Source organism: Colossoma macropomum, unplaced genomic scaffold, assembly GCF_904425465.1.
Source record: "Colossoma macropomum unplaced genomic scaffold, Colossoma_macropomum, whole genome shotgun sequence".
Classification (NCBI taxonomy): domain Eukaryota; kingdom Metazoa; phylum Chordata; class Actinopteri; order Characiformes; family Serrasalmidae; genus Colossoma; species Colossoma macropomum.
In genome coordinates, this window is record NW_023494808.1 from 15655976 (window position 1) to 15674012 (window position 18037).

An 18037-nucleotide genomic window follows, 5' to 3' on the forward strand; every position below is an offset into this window, starting at 1 on the left:
AACCAACCAATTACAACTGTGTCCTCCCAACAAATGCTGTTCCCAGAGTTCTCACTGACATCGTTCCCCTTCAGAACGACCCTAACATTTACACAAACAACTACCCAAACACATCTAGGCAGCCTTGCAAATTTCTCTCTTATGTGCAACTAAAATAGTTATAAATGTTGTTTACGAGGATATGGGATATAAGATCGCTTGCATAGAGAAGGGGAAAGTTAAATGAAAATCAGTGAAAACAGGACTTACCAAACTGGAGTTCACAAAATGATAAAAATATAGAAAGGAAATTGGTCTTCTAATAGCTGTGAAAGACCACCAAAACTGTCACCATCAGATGGATAGCAACCTGAAAAAGAGTTGTTCAATTTACACAATTGAAAAATGTACATCTGTTCCACACTAGGAATGCACTGATACTGATAGCGGTATCAGATATTGGCCCAATACTGTGGTCATGCACTCGTATTCATAAAAATGGTAAAGACCAACATCCGATACAACCTAATATGTGACGTAAGCCTAGGGTACGCTGCCGTGCTGATGAATCAATGACTGAAGCTGGCAGTCTGCTTACACAGAGAAGTGTTGCTGACGCAGTGACAGTAGACACAAAGGTCTGTTTAAAGATTTTTTTTGGTATATTCCCACCAGACATACGCTGTCCGATTTCAGCCTGTTTTTAAACACATACAAACACAAACAATACCATTTCCTCAATACGGGTGGAGACGTCATCACAACATCTTCCCCAATATGGGTGGAGACTCTTTTTCAATGTACTTTTGTCTTTGAGAGATGAGAGAGAGGTGAAAATCAAGCTCCGCTCTTGAAGCAACTCTTCACATCTGAAGAATCCAAACAATGGACTGACCACCCCAGAGCTGAGACCTCATCATCGTGGAACAAAGAAAGAAAGTTTCCCAAAAAGAAGCTGTAATAAAGACAAGAGTGGGCACACTAAATACTGAAAAAAGTTAATATTGTTTTTAGTTGCTGAGGCTTCTGTGTAATTTTTCTGTAAATGGTGGTCTTGACTAAAAATTTAATTAAGTGGGCTCTGACTTTTTACAGTATGTACAAAAGTACAAAGTAGAATATGGACCATTCTACACAAATACTTCAAACTGCAGTCCCTCAGTTAAAAATATATATACATTTAAAAAAAAACAATAAAGTATTAAGAGCTTACATTTTTACAAAGATTATGTTATGGTGTATTAAAACCCAGGGCATTCATTTAGATACTAATAAGCTAAAAATATACAAAATCATTTTTTAGGGTACTATCGGAAGGTGGCTGCCCTAAATTACAACTTGTGAGAATAATACTTTATTAATATTTTTTATATTTTTTTTCAATGTTTTTTTTTTTTTAAGATCCTTTTTGTTTCTTTTAAAATGAAGCGGAAAGAATAGATTTATCATGAGTTAAAATTTAGTGAAAACCCTTTATTTAAAAAATGCTGTCCCAAGTTTTCATGTCACTACCGCAAAAAAAAAAAAAAACGGGTTTTAGACTGCATCCCTGTCCCTCGTGGCCACATGCTGAGCAGTTAGGTCTCATTGTTTCAAAGGAAATGTGTCCCAAAGTCTGAAAATCAGCGAGTGATCTTAAGAATTCTTTTTTTTTTTTTGCAATTAAGTAAACTTTTTTGTGTTCTAATGAAAAAATATTATGATTTTATGTACAACTGTTCTGTGTTTGCTAGTCAAGTAGTGGCTTGATTACTAAAACTGTCACTACTGAAACAGTCGCTATCAAATTATTTGGTAAAGTTTTGGTAAACATTTGGACCCAGGTTGGTAGAATGACCGATATATTATATGTTGTTTATACAGCTCATTCTTGATTCAGCTGATTCTTGTTAAAATGGCCCTCGGAATGGGTAACTATAGTTTTTCCTCTTTGCTTTCGCTTTTGTTAGTTTGCTGTTTATTGATTTTTCTATAGGTCTCTTATGAGAACTGTCCAGTCTGCCCAAGGTGCTAAAAAGCTTCAAAAGACATTTAAATTAATTGTTTATAGTTTTAACTCATTATTAACACGTTAACTTTGGCAGCCCTAATATTTATCCTAGTGCCAGTTTTGGCTTTCAAAACATAATAATTTTTCTCCTACATGTCATGTTATCAAAAATGTTATCAAAGGAGTATGTATGTAAATGTCAGCAGAATCGTGTTAAAATCTTATCAAAACCAAACTGCTGACCTGAGCATAAAAATGTATGTCCTTTTTAATAAATACGGTAGCAAAGCAGTTTTAGCTTTTATTTATTTATTTTGGTGCTTCATTCATAGTATGTGTTCTGTGTTTTTAATGATTGTTTCTGTCTCTTTGCGAGGAGGTTCAAAAACAGGTTCAAGTACTCATGTCCTCATATCCTCATAGCAACATCATCTGTAAAATTTGATAGCAATCAGATGATTGCAGACAGATATTTCTCGAGATATATTTTATTTCCCAATGACTCATCTTGTTTTTATGCCATAAAAGCACCATTTTAAAGTATGTATACAACTCACAGTGAAAGCTGTGGGGAAAAATCCTCACATATGAATTCATAACTGTTCATTTTTGGACATTTTTATGCACACTTTCATCAGAAACGTACTATAGATGTTAAGATACCATGTAAATTAAGTTTTATTTTGTTGATATTTCCTCTTCTACTTTATGGTCAAGAATTTTTTTTTTTTTTAAACTTTTTTTGCTAGTCATATTTCTTTTGAGGAATCTATTTTTATATATTTAGGTTGGAAATATTGTCTGGTTCAAACAACATAGAACTTATTAATATAGAATTGTGTTTGCGTTAATGTAGTAGACCATATTTACCATTTTTAGCCACTGTTACAGTTAACCTCCACTGTGGGGTTAGTGGTAACATTTGCACTAGAGAGCTGTACGGAAATAAATTTCTCACCCACTCACCCCTGACATCTCTAACAACAACCCCATCCCATCCCAACCTGCTTTAACAGCATCCCATCCCCACATTACCCAGTACCGTCCCACCCCATAACCACATGCCCCATCACCATCTCCACATCATCGCTGTGTTTATTTATCTTATATAGGTGCATTCTCCTGACCCTACATAGTGCATGCACAGACTGTTGATTGAACCACTATAGAAATGGGGAAAATATGGGCATATATCACAGTATGTTCTGTACTGCTATGATTCATATTGCACACGGTCCATTTGTGTTGCTGTGTTGATTCATGGAGATATGAAACAACACTTTATAGCTGCATTTTAACCCCAAGTGGCTCCGTGGCTATGAAACTCTACCTAAGTGCTGCCATGAGTTAGACATGATGAGCAGCTACTGCATTTTCTCCCCATTGGACTGGAGCTTTGCTCTGTTTTCCTGAACGCATGCAGGTTGACCAAGTCCTGTGTATTTAATGTTCCTGATCTACTCTTACCACCATCTTAGCTGGTGGATGATTACAGCAATCTGTGTAGTGGTGTGGAAAAAGTGTTCTGCAGTTTCATTTAATAACAGTGCTGTTATCGGCCATTTTGTCCTTTTTAAAGGTGCTGGTACTTCATTTGGGCAGCCACTTTAGCTGTAGTGATGGCCAGTTAAGTGGGCCATTCTGTGATTCTCTAAGTGCTCAATTTTGGGGATTACATGCAGAGCAAATGTTCCACAGACGGCCGGAGGGAGAATGTTTGTGAATTGTTACTTCAGCCTTTTAGACATCTACACCACCAGCATGGGAATCATGTCCAGTCATCGCAGTTGCTTACTATATTGAGAAAAATTTAATCTTTTCTTAGCTGAAATTATATGATGCACTCATTGACATCCTGAGCTAGCATTATCACAGCTCTGTAGCTTCTTCATCTGAAGTCATACAGCCAAAGGCCCACAAAGCCCACATGGCCCACATTTCTTTGCACTAGCATTTTGTTCGGAGGACAGTGTTGAAGAGGCTCACTTTAAAAGTTAGTGGTCACTAATTGTCCTCTCAGACATATGCTTTTCTGTAGAAGTCTCAAACCACAAATCTATCTTTCTCACTTGGTTTTTAAGGTAATAAAATCATGATTTTTTATGCAGTTACATTTTTATACAAATTGACAAATATTTTGTAAAAATGTTTAATAAAAACTTTTTTCATGATAGCTCACTTTATGTATGATGTATTTGAGAGCCTTGAGGCTATATTTCTAGCAATAGGTAGAAAACAGTTGCTTAGTTACAGTTAAGTTATAGTTTGGGATTGGCATTTCAGCCTAATTTGATATTTAAATTTGTAAGGCATCACTCCAAAATTTTTTAAAAATATACCCCTGTGGGACTGGGTTTTTCTTTTGCATTGTAGCTCATATTTGTTTATCTTTAAAACAGATTGTTTTTGAAGTACGTGCACATGCCGCCAGCAACATCTAGCATTGCTCAATGTCTCTGAGCGCTTCTGAGCATCTCCCTATTGCTGCATTAAATTAAATCCAGTACCAGACCACAAAAAGCAATAGTAGGTGAAGAAAGGCTCTCAATCTAAAGCCTTTAAGATAAACAGAAAAATGCTAATTGTCTATCCTTAGCTACCGTTGCTGGCTTACTTCATTTTGTACCTTTTACCAAGTTTGTGAAAAATTAGTCGACGTTCACATTACAAGCCTCACTGCTCAAAATCTGTTTTTTTTGCTCAGATCCAATCACTTTAACATGATGGTTCACAGTCGTTTAGGTACGTGACTCAAATTTGTCATTAATGTGAATGAACCTGTGTCCTGAACTGTCCCGCATGCGCACATCCTAATGAGTAACATCACATGAATCAATCACGTGTCATGGAACAGCAAAAAAAGTAGCAGAACTAGCTTCCTATTTGCTGTAGTTGTACTTTGTAGTATTGCTTCCCGTGCATGGTGTAGCAGTCTTCAAATGGCTGTAGTAGTCTCTCTATGTTTCCTTCTTTGAAATAAAAAGATTAGAATGTCTGACCAAAACATAATACACAGGCTCTACACTGCCCTCTGGTGGAGTAAAGAGTTCTTAAATATGAAAACATTACAGAGAAGCTTTTATATCACCTTTTCTTTTAACAGCGCTTATTAATCGTTTGGGGACTGAAGACAAAAAAAAGCAAAATTTTTCACCAGTCCTCTGTTATACAAGTCTTTAGCTGTGCAGCCAAACAGGAAGGACTACACAGACATGCTATTGTAACACGTGCAGAACGTGGCTTGGCATTGTCGTCTTGGAATAAGCATGGAGGTCCCTGAAAAAGGCATTTGTCTACAGGGCAGAATATGTTGCTCAAAACGTGTTTAGTGTTAAACCCTGGCTTTTGAACTTCACACTGGTATTAGTCTGGATGTTCCTTCTCATCTTTGGCCTGGACAACACAATGTCCATTGTTTTCATAATGAATCTGAAAGGTTGACTCGTCAGACCACAAAACACATTTTTACTGTACATCAGCCTGTCTTTGATGAGCTCAAGCCCAGAGAAGAAGGCAGCATTTCTGGATGCTGTTGAATTAAGGGGTCACTGAATGATTGAAGGTCACAGATATTTAGTTGTGGTATGTTACTTTAAACTGTTGAATTATTATTCCCTGATGCATTTTTTGCAGAGTGGCGAGCACTGACTCATCCATGCTCATAAAGGACTAGGCCTTTCCTGGATGCTCCTTTTATGCCCAAGCGTGAATACATCACCTGTTTAGAATGTTTTTGAACATTTCACAATGTTTCTAGTCTTATATTGCTAGTAATAAATATTGTCTTTGTTCTGTTTTCATTCAAATACAGGTCAAAGTGGCTTTATAAATCTGTTTTCTGTTTTTATCTGCATTTCATGTATAGTCCCAAGTTTTTTGGGGATTTGAAGAATGTAGCCTTTTATCAGTGTCACCTGACCATATCAATTAATGATAACAAAGATTCCATTTCTCCAGCAGATGAGGACAAGGTTGAGGTTGTGCCCATTGTAAAATCCTCATGTGGACCACTAATCTAAATTAAAGAAGATCACATCAGAGCAGGACTGCCAAACACTGCATAGCCAGTAATTGCAGTTAGCTCACCTTCTTTCAGCAGAGCTGAATTATGAATGTGTATATGTACACCAAGAACGAGACGATACATTTTCACAGTTTCATTGTCAAATTAGCTTTAATCATCATCAGCTTACTTGACACAACTGCATGAACAGGTGTTCATCAGTAACTAGCAATCTGTAGTAACAGCCTCTCAGAGCTCATCCACTCTATGGACTAATGAGTTGCCAAATCCAGCAAAAAGGGTAAAATTAAACTCAGTATCGCATCTACAAACAGCAAACACAAATAACGTTCCAAATTGAAAGACTGAATGAATTAGGTATCAACACGAGACCCCTTGCTACAAAAATAACCGTTATCTCCCAGTTTAGTCTGTGTGCTGTGAACAAACACAAGACTTTTTCATTAGTCCAGGAACTCTGGTGGGTAAAAACTATTGACTTTGCTGCCTTTGATGTCAGCTATTTGTCCTTATGCCCTATCTTGGGTGCATTCGGTTAACCTAAATGTGTGAACAGCGCTTTGATGCTGTTTGCTGTGTTTAATGCTTGCTTCCTTTTCACTTTCCCTCAGAGATAAGGATCACCAGAGACCTTATGAAATTTAAAATTTCGATTTATACAGCACTGTTGACCAAAGTGTGTCATAGTTCACCATCTCCAAGCCAAGTGCATTTTGCTTCATCTTCGATTTATTTGATTGTAAAGTGTGTTTTAGCCACTTTTGGATAAGATCTTGTTTATGCTTCAGGTCTAGGCTTTTCGTCAGTACTTTTACGCAGTAAAGAATCAAAAACTAGGTGTGAACGAATTTCCTCCAGCCAGCCTCAGGTTCTCCACATTGCGAAGGTGTTGCGAATGACCCTTTGATTTCTTTTTGCACAACAAAGATCAAAACATCTTTGAGAGGAGCTATAAAGTACTGTCCTCAAAGCTAGCAGTGAACTTTAGATGCAGGCTTGAGAGAGTGCTTGACAGGGATAACTATGGCTTTCAGTAAACACATAGGAAATGGTTTCCCATTCATGAGGCAAGACTTAGTAATTATTGGAAGAGCATTTAAGGGCTTCATTTAGCTCTGTGAACTGAACAACATTTCCTCTCCTTTATTTATTAGTGGAAATGCATTTTTAAATGTCCATCCAAAGGCCCCTGTCGTCTGGCTTAAATTGAATTCAAACGCAACAGGAAACGTTGGACCCTTTGGCTATGAAACATTAACAATCCAATTCAAATGGCTTCTAATCCCAGGATGCAGCATTAAACATTGAGATTGCATGCAAACCCTTCTAAACTTACCTAAACTTAAATTTAAAGTGTTGATTTTGTTTGCATGCTAAATGTCTTTAGATTTTTTTTTTATTTCTATGTGTAATCAAGGTTTTTTAGGGATAAACATCTAATTTATAGGCCAAGCAGACTGTTCCCTGGCTTCAGCTGGTCTAATGCTGTTAGCTAGCTATGTTGACATCCATTAAACCAACATTAATACTACTAGGCTGCTGTAGCATGGCTGATGGATTTGTCAACAACAATTTCCTTGTTGCTCTTCCCATATATGTAGACATTATTAAAAAAAAACAAAGCGTGATATGTTGAGCTACACTGACTGCCTGTTTTATTAGATACACCTATCTTATATCTATACTCATTACCCATTGCTCAGGTCCACATATCTTATAGGCGCTTTGTAGTTCTATAATTGCAGATTGCAGCCCATCTTAATCTCTCTTTACCCCTCTCATCAATAGTCAGGACCCCCAGAAGACACCACTGAGCAGGCATTATTTGGGTGGTGGATCATTCTTATCACTGCAGTGACACTGGCATTATATTACATCAATGTTATTGCAGTGTTGAGAATGATATACCACCCAAATAAAACCTGCCCAGTGGTGGTCCTGCGGGGATCCTGACTATTGCACTTGTATGTTAAGTGGACCTGATAAAACTGACAGTCAGTGTACATACAAGGGACCTATTAAATACCTATACCTATGTACCTATTAAATTGGCCAGTGGGTCAAGCTGCTCAGTGAAAGCAACAGTGAAATAGAAGCTTATCAATTAAGTAACACAAACTACAACTGATCTATCTTTACATGCATACAAACTGAAGATAATTTGAATGTACATTTAGATTGACTTTGCTTGATTTGATTTGTTTAAGTGATGCCAATCTTATACTAAGAGTCTGCATCAGGCCAAGGGCTGTCAGAGTGGATATCAAAAGAAAAAAAAGAATCTGAGTCCTGTAACAAATCTAACATGAAATAGTGCACACTCACATTGATTGATGTGATACTGTTAGCTGTATATTTCTTCTTGTAGGGTAATGCAGCATTTCAGTATTTTGAGTAGGATAGCCTACTTTTAGACTTTTATATGAAGTGCTTAAAAGTAGCTATTTTTTAAGCTTAGTTGTTTTTAAAGAGAAAATATCAGATTTTTAAAAATAGTTTTAATATCAATATTGGAAAAGAAAATGTAGTATTGAGCAGAGATGTGGACTCACAACTCACCTTTAACTAACTTGAGATTTAAGTCTTGTGAAATTTAAGCATGGGGAAAGAGGCTTTAAATAAATTAGGGCTTTAAATGAATATTTGAATGTTTTTTTTTTTTCTGATCTACACATGTGTCTTCTGGAAGTTTTTCAGTGGTCATTCGCAGTGTCATTCACTCTTAGCTTTCAGTGGCATCAGGTCCAGCATGGCCTCAAGTAAGGAGCCTTTCATTATAGGGAGGCCTTTGGTCTGATGGACAGAACGAAGCACTACATACAGTAAATGCGTTGTTTAAGGGAAAGAGGCAGAATAACTCAGAACCATTGCCTAGCATGTAGTTTGGATAGTAAGTATGCAAGCAAGTGCAGTAGCTAATCTACCTGAAGTTTAAGTAAGTTAAAGATCAAATTCCTTTAAAACTTAAAGGAACTTAGCAGAACCTCAGCTGGGTTAGCTGTTATTCTAACTAGATAGATTACTAACTATACAAACGTCAGCCTAGCAACCCATTTTAAGCTGTTTTGCCTCTTTCCTTTAAACACCACATTTACTGCATGTAGCACTTCAGTCTGAAAGACAGAACTAAATGTTTTATCTATAATGAAATGCTGGTTATTTTAAGCTGCATTAAGCTAAACACTAAAATTCTGTACTAAAGACCAGAGGGTGGACCTTCACCCCAGACTCGAATTAAGTGACTTGTAGATATCTCTGTTAAAGCTCTAAAGCTTGTCCTCTTAACAGTAGCCGCAAAAGAAAGTGTGGAACCTGACGAGATCAATTGAGACTTGAACTAGGTAAGACATTCAGCAACTGGTGACTATGCTTCTTCTGCTCTGTCTCAGCAGACTCCCTGTTCAGCGGCCTCGGACTGGGCGCAGTGGTGGGTCTGGGGCTGGCCGGCCTGTTGCTCCTGCTGGTGCTGGTTGATGTCAGCTGTTTCTTCCTGCGCCAGTGCGGCCTGCTCATGTGCATCTCCCGGAAGCTTTGCAGCAAGAAGACTGCCACCAGCAGCAAAGGCAAAGAGCTGGAGGAGGGCAAGGCAGCCTACCTGTGAGTTCAGCCCAGGCTTAACCAGGCCATTTTCCTATTGACTGTCCTACTGTGTTACATGTTACGTAGTGTAGTTCACCTGTTTAACTAGACACGCCTCATCAGTCAATAATAGAGGTGGGCTATATGGTCAAAGGGTAATCATGTGATACTTCACGATGCACAGTACATAGGACATTTAGTTTTAACAAGTTTTAACCATGGAAAAACTATGCTGTAAGTACAATGATTTTTACTTTTCATTAACATCAATAGGAAAAATCAAACATAGCAGACAAACATTTAATTAGCTTCTTTTTAACCTAGTGCAATATAATAGTCCCTGATTGTGCTCCGTAGCTCCAATTGATGTTAGTATTGTTAGGTGAAGTGAAGCCACGTGAGCATGCTTTCAGAAAGGAAGAGAAGTGAGGAATACTGACTTCAGTCTTCTCTTGGCTTACAGACTGCAGATCCTCTTAATGTGGTAACAGCACAGAGAAGCTGCTTAGACCAAAGAAAATAAACATGCTTGAGTTACTGCTCAAAAATGTGTAAGCTGATTTGCTATGGTTTGGTTGTTCTTGGTGTGCTTTGGTACTTGTTGTTATTAATGATTTAATGATAATGCATTTACAGCTTAAATATTGAAATAAGTATGCTAGCTAGTGCAATAGCTAATCTAGAAGTTAATCTAAAAGAAGTTATTAAAACCTCACTAAATTAGCTGTTAAGCTAGCTAGCAATTTTTCACACAACACAAAACCCAAAACTGGCCACTTTTCAGTGGCCTCTAACAGATTTTCAGTCCTTTCACAAATACCAGCTTTCGGTCGTCTGCTGCTGCTTGTCCGGTCCGTTCTATGCAGAGAAACAAATGGACTGCAGTCTGTAATTGTAGATCTACAAAGTACACCTATGTGGTAAGTGGAGCTGATAAAATGGACAATGAATGTAGATACAAGAAAGTGTACTTAATGAAGTGGCCAGTCAGTGTATTTAGACTGATACAGACATGGATACACATTAAAAGAAAACAAAGATTGCGAGACAAATATGATTACTTTTGTGCATGTTAACACAGCATTTTCTTACATTTAAATTATCCTTGATTTGATTTATGACTTGATTTGCAATAGCAAATAACTATAAAATACATCCACAATTTGTGTCTGTTTTCCTGTACAAGCCCTAAACAATTCACCTATGTCTCCTGTGTTTCTGCATTCAGTTTGCCAGTTTTAGAAATAGTGACAATGACTACGATATCATGATAGAATTCAACATGATAACAATAAAATATCACCATATCGCCCACCCCTAATCTGTCACATCTATTAAACCCCAGTCGGTTTTTTCCCCACTGCATCTTTTATGTCCTTTTGTGTACTGCGTAAGCATGTTGAGGTGTTTGTTTGTTTTTGCTTTTGTTTTTATCTGTGAGTAATCAAACCCACATTGACTAAGAGGAGAGATTTCATATAGCGTAACAGGTTTCTTATTTAAAATACACATGGATCTGGCTGAAGAATGGGGATCTTTGGAAAGTCGTTTTTGATTGACAGACTGCATTTAGCCTACCCATGGCGAGTGATGGAAATTTAATGATGGCTTTTGTTAAAGTTAATGCCAAGTTTTGTCAGTCTATTAGTCATCTCCTTTCTAAACTGTGCAATTATCACAGAGGGAAGGTGTCCATTCTTTTACACAGCCATACCCAGGAAGTTCAGACAGCCTGGAGGGGAAATGTCTCAATTCTTGGAAGGAATTTAATGTTCTCTAATGAGGGGCATTCGGTCTAAAAGGTCAGTGGTTGTCCTGATTATTTTATTAGAGCACAGAGTGAGGAAGTGGAAAGGATTAGGCTTTTGATACTGATGTGCTAGATGGCCCGTTTCAGTGTCATTAGTGCTGGGTGGTATTAGTATTATTGTTATAATATTGGTATTGGTATATCACAGTTTTTCCAGAAGGATTACTTTATGACAGCATCATGTCATGATATTTAAGTTTGCCTTAATGAAGTTAATAAACCCATGCTCCCTGAGGACAGCTACTCTGTGGTAAAAGAATGTGCTACAAACCCTGTTTGGATTGGTTTGTAGGCCTGGGTGATATAACTGGACATATGATTATTAAACAATATACACATGCAATCTTTCATTCCCTTTTACTCTTAAAACAAAGAATTGTTATAGAGCAGACTCTAGACTATGGTAAATTTTTCACTGTCCCTGCTAGGGGTTTACATACAGCCATGTGTCAGTCACATGTAACAGTGTTCAATGCAATTAAGCCTTTCTTCATGTTATTAAAGATTTACGTTAGCATTGCTGGTGCCAAGCTAACCGTGGTTCGCCGTTCATAGCCGCTGTAGCTAAAACACAGTCAACTGATGGCTGATTAGTTATTCAGTGAACATTTCAGTAAAATTTTGTCTGATCCTTCCAGTAAATATTTAAAGCTAAAGGCTGTAACTGAATATTTTCAAAGGGGCCTTGTTAGCCTGTTAGCTGTGAGCCTGTTAGCTGCCTTTAATGTAATTTTCTGTTCATGAAATGAATTAAGTGCAGTACCTGTGAAATAGCATTTCTGTTATAATTCTGCTGTATTATTACAGATATAGTGTACTATTTTGTAGATAGAATAGGTAGTTATAGTGGCAAACATTAATGTCAAAGCATGTTAAATCAGGGACAAATGCAACTGGCTAGCTAAGTAGCTTGCAGGTTGCTATGAACATTTCCATTCATAGAAAACTGATAATGATTGATAAATTGTGACTTTCAGATGCCAGAAGTTTAAGTGCACTGAAACAGTTTTGACAGTGATGTTCTAGAAAATGGCTGGTTCCCAGGGCAGTACCCTGACTACTGAACAATAGAGCTCGTTGAGACACACCCTCAGCCTCAGGCACTCCACCCACATGTGTATGGAGTTTCTGGTGTCTGTAGTAGCTTAAGCTGGCCGCAACAATCAGATTTGTGTCAGTTGTGCTCTGGTTGGCTACCCGTACGTCCATGTCACTGCACTTCCGTTCATCCGTGTTTTAACAATCCAACGGGAAACAAACTTTGCAAGCCTTGCGTGACATGACTGAGCCTTTCGGAGTGGGAAATATAGTCACTGGATTAAACAAAGTACAAAGTATCTTTATAAGTTATTCAGCAGTTCTCACTTCCTTAGCCCTGTTTTGAAAAACACCTTCTATCTATGTCATGTAACAGTAATGGCTGCTGGTTGGTTATTTTGCATGGCCCAATGCTCTCAAAGTTGGCAGTTTGTGGCCAAGTGAAGGGACAAAATGCTTATGACTTTGATGATAGGCAGAAATCTGGCTTGCTTTACTAAAAGAGGAAACGTGTGAACCTACACCAGCAGGAGCTTACGAATGCACATGCACAGTTCCGAAACTAGATAGATATTGTTTTCCAATAAAATTTTGTTGATAATCCTGATTTTAAAAAGAAAATATCATGCTAATTACTTATTGATATCACCCAGGCCTGTTGGACTGTTTTGTTCTTTTTTCTTTTCTACATCAAAAAGAATCTTATGTTGTGTATCTCTATCATTGTACAGGCAGCAGAGATATCACTGTTTTATAGAATAGAATATTAACATGTGACACCAATACCTATAAATTGATATAGACGATGTACCACCCAGCACTAAGTGACATGCGGTATTATGTCCAGGAATGAAGCATGTGCAAATTGGCAGAGGACAGAGTTTTTTTTTTTTTTTCCCCATTAAATTGGAGTGGTAATTTAATAAGAAACTGCGAGGTGTAGAGAACAAGCAGGGCAAACATGCACTGACAGCCATCCCCAAAGCCTTTCTGGTAAAGTCCTTATTAGTGAGATTATTGTGCCTTGAGAGAAAAGTAAAGCCTCTTTCTGTGCTGCCTCTGGGGTTTGTAGATAACTCTGAATGCAAGCGGTCTTAGGCTATACGCAGCGCATAAGGCTCTTCTGTCAACAGTGAGGATGTGGGATCAGCCTATTCCCAGCAAAGCGCATCCCTAATGGCATTGTCTCTATAGCAGCTTCTGCCAGGCTCGTAATGCCTACCTCTTGATGTGTGTGCGTTTGTGTGTATGTGTGTGTGTGCGCGCATGTGTGAGTAGGGGTGATGGGTCCAAGGAGCCCATTGTGGAGATGAGGACAGAAGAAGAGAGAATAACTAACCCAGAGGACGGCAGTCCAGTGCACGAACCAAATGAGACAACTCCTCTAACTGAGCCAGAGTAAGAGGCAGATCTGTCATGGAAAAGTACTAAAGTAACTGTAGTCACTGAAGAAAGGGAATCAATTAGCTTTGCAAGCATTTCGAATATGTTTAGTCATACTGTAGCGCTGGAAGGTTGTGGTTTTGTAGCTTATTGTTTTGTTAAGCTTATTGTTTTTTCAGTTTAATCACAGCATTAGCTCTTTGGGTAGTTTGGCTAGTTTTGGCATATTGGCTGGAGTTCTGTGCTTCTTATTTGTTCACAGTGACTTTCTTGACTTTTAAAGGTATTATTAAGTTGTGCTGTCAAGTAGAACAACATTGTAGTCATACTGGTGTGACCTTTTACCCATTGCATATGGCTTAATAAGAGGCCCAGTCACATTAGCATTTTGACAGTGAAATTCGCACTTTCATTCATTTCACTGTGAAATGCCACAGTGGGGAGTTTTGCATTGCAGACTTCCAGAGTGAAAAAATTCTATGAAGGACTTTAGGGCTGAGACCACTCACCAATGTTTTGTTAATTAATGATAACTGCTATAAAATCGAGTAGCATTTATTGTTTTTTTTTTTCTATCCATTTTGAATGCACTTTATCTGAGATTCTAGTCCAAGTTTTATTTCATTCATACGCACACAGCAATGAGTTTTCCTGTGAACAATGGCAGGAGTGTTAGATGAAGTGCTGGCATACAATGCTGTCTTCTTACAACTAGTCAATTGTTATGAAATTAAATAATTGAAACCTTCCCACCAAGTCCAATGCATTCTTTTTGTCTAACAGAGAGAACACAGGAAGAAGGCCAAGAGGAGAAAGAAATAGATTTGTTAAGTAGTAACACTGATGAAACTGCTATTTAGCTTTTAGCCATTGCAACTCAAAAACACTGGATAACAGCCCATTCTGCTGTTAAAAGAAAGTTCACAAACAGCACAAGCAGTTCCACTGACTCACAGAAGCTGAAGCAGCCATAAAGCAGGTATTCATTTTAGCAGTGTCTAGACCAGGCCTGGATCATCACATTGTGGGTCCCTGGGCATTACCTGGCCACCTTTTTTTTTGGTGGTCAGGGATTTTTTTTTTTGTAAGAATAGATTTGAATCTTCCAATCTGGGCTGTGAAAGCAGTACATTTTCAAAATGCCCAGTGCCATGAAATGAGGATGTAGCCTATTGTTGATAGCAGGGCAGTCATCATTCTGCGTAATCCAATAGCCTATAGTGGTAAAAAGGAAAACCATAGCAAGATTACACACACAAGAACACGTTAACATAAACCCAGCGGCCAGTGCAGCACTTACAACATGCATCCACTCTTGACAAGCACATTTACCTAAATTTAGATGAGAATTAAAATCAGACAGCTGACGTGTACCTAACAATGACGAAGAAAACAACACCAGCAAACTTTAAAACTGAAACCGCCAAGCGTCCTAAGGTAATCATACAGCTACGGCAGGCATGGAAATTGTTTATGAATCAGCACCTTTTTTTCTTATGTTTGACTTTGGAAATGGGCATCCTCTATTCAGTCAGGGTTTCAGGTCTCGCTTTTACAGGTCCTGCAGATCCTCCCCTCATTTCTGGAGCTTAAAATTCAAGGTACCTTTACAGGAACGCTAGTTCGCTGATTAAAAAAAAAAAAGCTGACAGCTTGACTGAGGTAATGGAAGATTGCTAGAAGTGACTGGAGGAGAAAATAAAGCAGACATTTATAAAAGACTTGAAGAGCGTCAGAATTATAACACAATGACAAGACTGTAATTAGTTTAGTTTTTTCTCTGTGCAGAAAAGTAAAGTTTCCACCACACGGGGGCCCCCTAGTGACCTGGACCCCTGAAATCCCATAAAACCCATGGGATAATCTAGGCCTAGTCTAGAAGCAATACTTTATATAATTCTTCCCAAGCTAACTATAAATTAATACGCAACTAGGCCAGTTTCCTCACTCTCAATACAATATCTCTAACCACAGCTCACATCATTTCTAAATCTTTAACTGCACCAATGCAGGATGTTTTATTGCCAATTTTCCTACCTTTTTCGCAGGCAAGGCAGGGACCGCAAATGTCTAGTGTGACTGTTGCTTTACACTTTCCCCTAGTGATGCAGGGAATGGTATCGCATATCTTATCCATTGCATGTCTAAGGCATTGCATATGCCTTTGTAGGTGTTTTTTATCTTAGTCCATCATCCTTGTTTTTTTGTTGAATGTACAGGACAAACATATTACATATGATCATCATCTACCATCCCTGTGTTTGTGTTCCTCCCAGTGACTGTGTTTGAGAACTTCCTTTTAAGGATTAAAGCTGGTAAGCATCTGTTTTCTTTGTTGCAGAAAACTCCCTCTCAAAGAGGAAAATGGAAAAGACGTCCTTAAGCCGGACTTGATCGAGATCAAGGTGCACAGCGACAACAGCATCCACACAAAACAGGACGACAGCAAAGCGTAATGCGGGGGGACATTCTTTGGGAGGACGCTCCAAGCCTGGCCCGAACAAGACCAAAACACCGGGAAAAAAATGTAAAAAGAAAAATACAAGGGTAAATCGGAATCCTCAGAAGTAGAACGGCTAATCAAGGGCACACACACAGGGGCATCTGTAAATATGTTATAAATATATAAAAAAAAAAGAGAGTTGAGTTTTTATTGTGATAAATTAATTGTCCTTTCTATTTGAAGCAGCTCCAGCTGAAGGCACTTGATTTTGAGTGACATTTTCTGTTTTTAGCCACCTTTTGTGTTGGTAGGGCTTTATATTCATGCCTCCACTTCAGCTTTGATTCCGTCCTTGCAAATTAAAACACGTTGGGTCTCTGTGGATAACACGGAGCTTTCAGGACCATTTGGCGTGTGCCAAAATGTCCCCACATGGACATCACTATGGACGTTACCATCTGATTGCCATGTCTTGTCCACATTTCTCCAGCATGTGACCTCGGGTCACGTTCCTTCAAAACAGCAGCCTTGCTGTTTTGCTGTTTTTTGTTTTTTTTTTGCTAGACTTCTCACCATACTACTCTATTTGTGCATCTATGGAGTATGCTAACTATGCGCTCATTGGATTTTGAGGCACCAGTTACTCTGCAAAAGAAAATCCTTACATGAGAGACATTAAAAAGGCATTTTTGTTATCAACCACAAGGCCCCTCATGTTGCTGTTGCATTCCACTTTCCATTAAAAACAGTTACGTGCGCGTGAATGTGAGTATGTTGTGCTAAAGGCAATGTCTGTTTCGTGAGCCATTCTGAGTTATTCTATTTTCTATATTTTATGATGAATTTCACTCGTTTGTACATATGCGTGTATAACGTAGTGCTAACATACTGTATATCAAGTGTTCCTAGAAAACCACAAATAAAGAATCAGGTACGGTAGAGTCTGCTGTAAGTACGGTGCAGAAATTTGATTTATGAATTGTGAAAATATGTGTGGGCGGCGTCCACTGGCTCTGGGTGAAGTTCCAATGAAAATTTTGTGTTTAACTTAAGAATAATGCCAGCGAAACTAATAGTTACAGCCTTGAAGTGCAGATGTGGCACACCAATCGTACATTTACTTTTTTTCCCAAATGTGTTATCCTCTAAAATATGGGTAAAATATATATTTTTTTAATACTCACATTTTCTTGGGGTTAAAAGAATTTTAAACAGGTACATTACTGAGGCCCTAAGAATGCCAAACTTAAGTTTCCTTAAGCTTTCTCAGTTGAGTACATCCATATAAAAAAAAAAATAAAAATCTCACTGTTAAGATGATGGGCACTCGAGTCAGCAATGTCCACTGACGCCAGAGGCAAGATGGCCTGAAACTGTTGGCTAGCGTGCATTTTGGCTAACACGAATAGCAAGAGTAATAGCCAATTTAGCTTAATTTGTCAGCTAATCTAGATGAAGTCAATTACAAATTACAGATTAGATTACTTTAAACTCACCGCAATTTATCAAAACATGGGATTGAGATAAATTGTGGCTATGACTTAGTAAGACATGGGAACAAGATAGTTAAGTTGTGACCACGATTTAGTAAGGCATGAAAACAAGATAGTTAAGTAATGGCAATGATTTGTTAAGCCGTGGGAGCAAGATAGTTAAGTGGTGGCCAAGACTTAGTAAGGTGTCAGAACGAAACAGTTGTGACAGTGACTTAGAAGGTGTAGGAACAAGTTAATTCAGTTTTGACAGTTAAGTAGTGGCTACATATTAGTATGACATGGGACCAAAATTGTT

The 18037-nt window shown here is 38.1% G+C and overlaps 1 protein-coding gene across 1 annotated transcript in view; it reads left to right on the forward strand.

Annotated features, from left to right (window-relative positions):
• The window catches only part of zgc:152904 (uncharacterized protein LOC767777 homolog), a 406505-nt gene extending 389728 nt beyond the window's left edge, over positions 1-16777 (forward strand). Inside the window, exons 16-18 of the mRNA XM_036557615.1 lie at positions 9383-9590; positions 13699-13818; positions 16145-16777. Of these exons, the coding sequence (XP_036413508.1) occupies positions 9383-9590; positions 13699-13818; positions 16145-16259 (443 nt within the window). The 3' untranslated portion in view covers positions 16260-16777. The remainder of the gene's footprint in view (positions 1-9382; positions 9591-13698; positions 13819-16144) is intronic.
• Positions 16778-18037: the final 1260 nt, after the last annotated feature.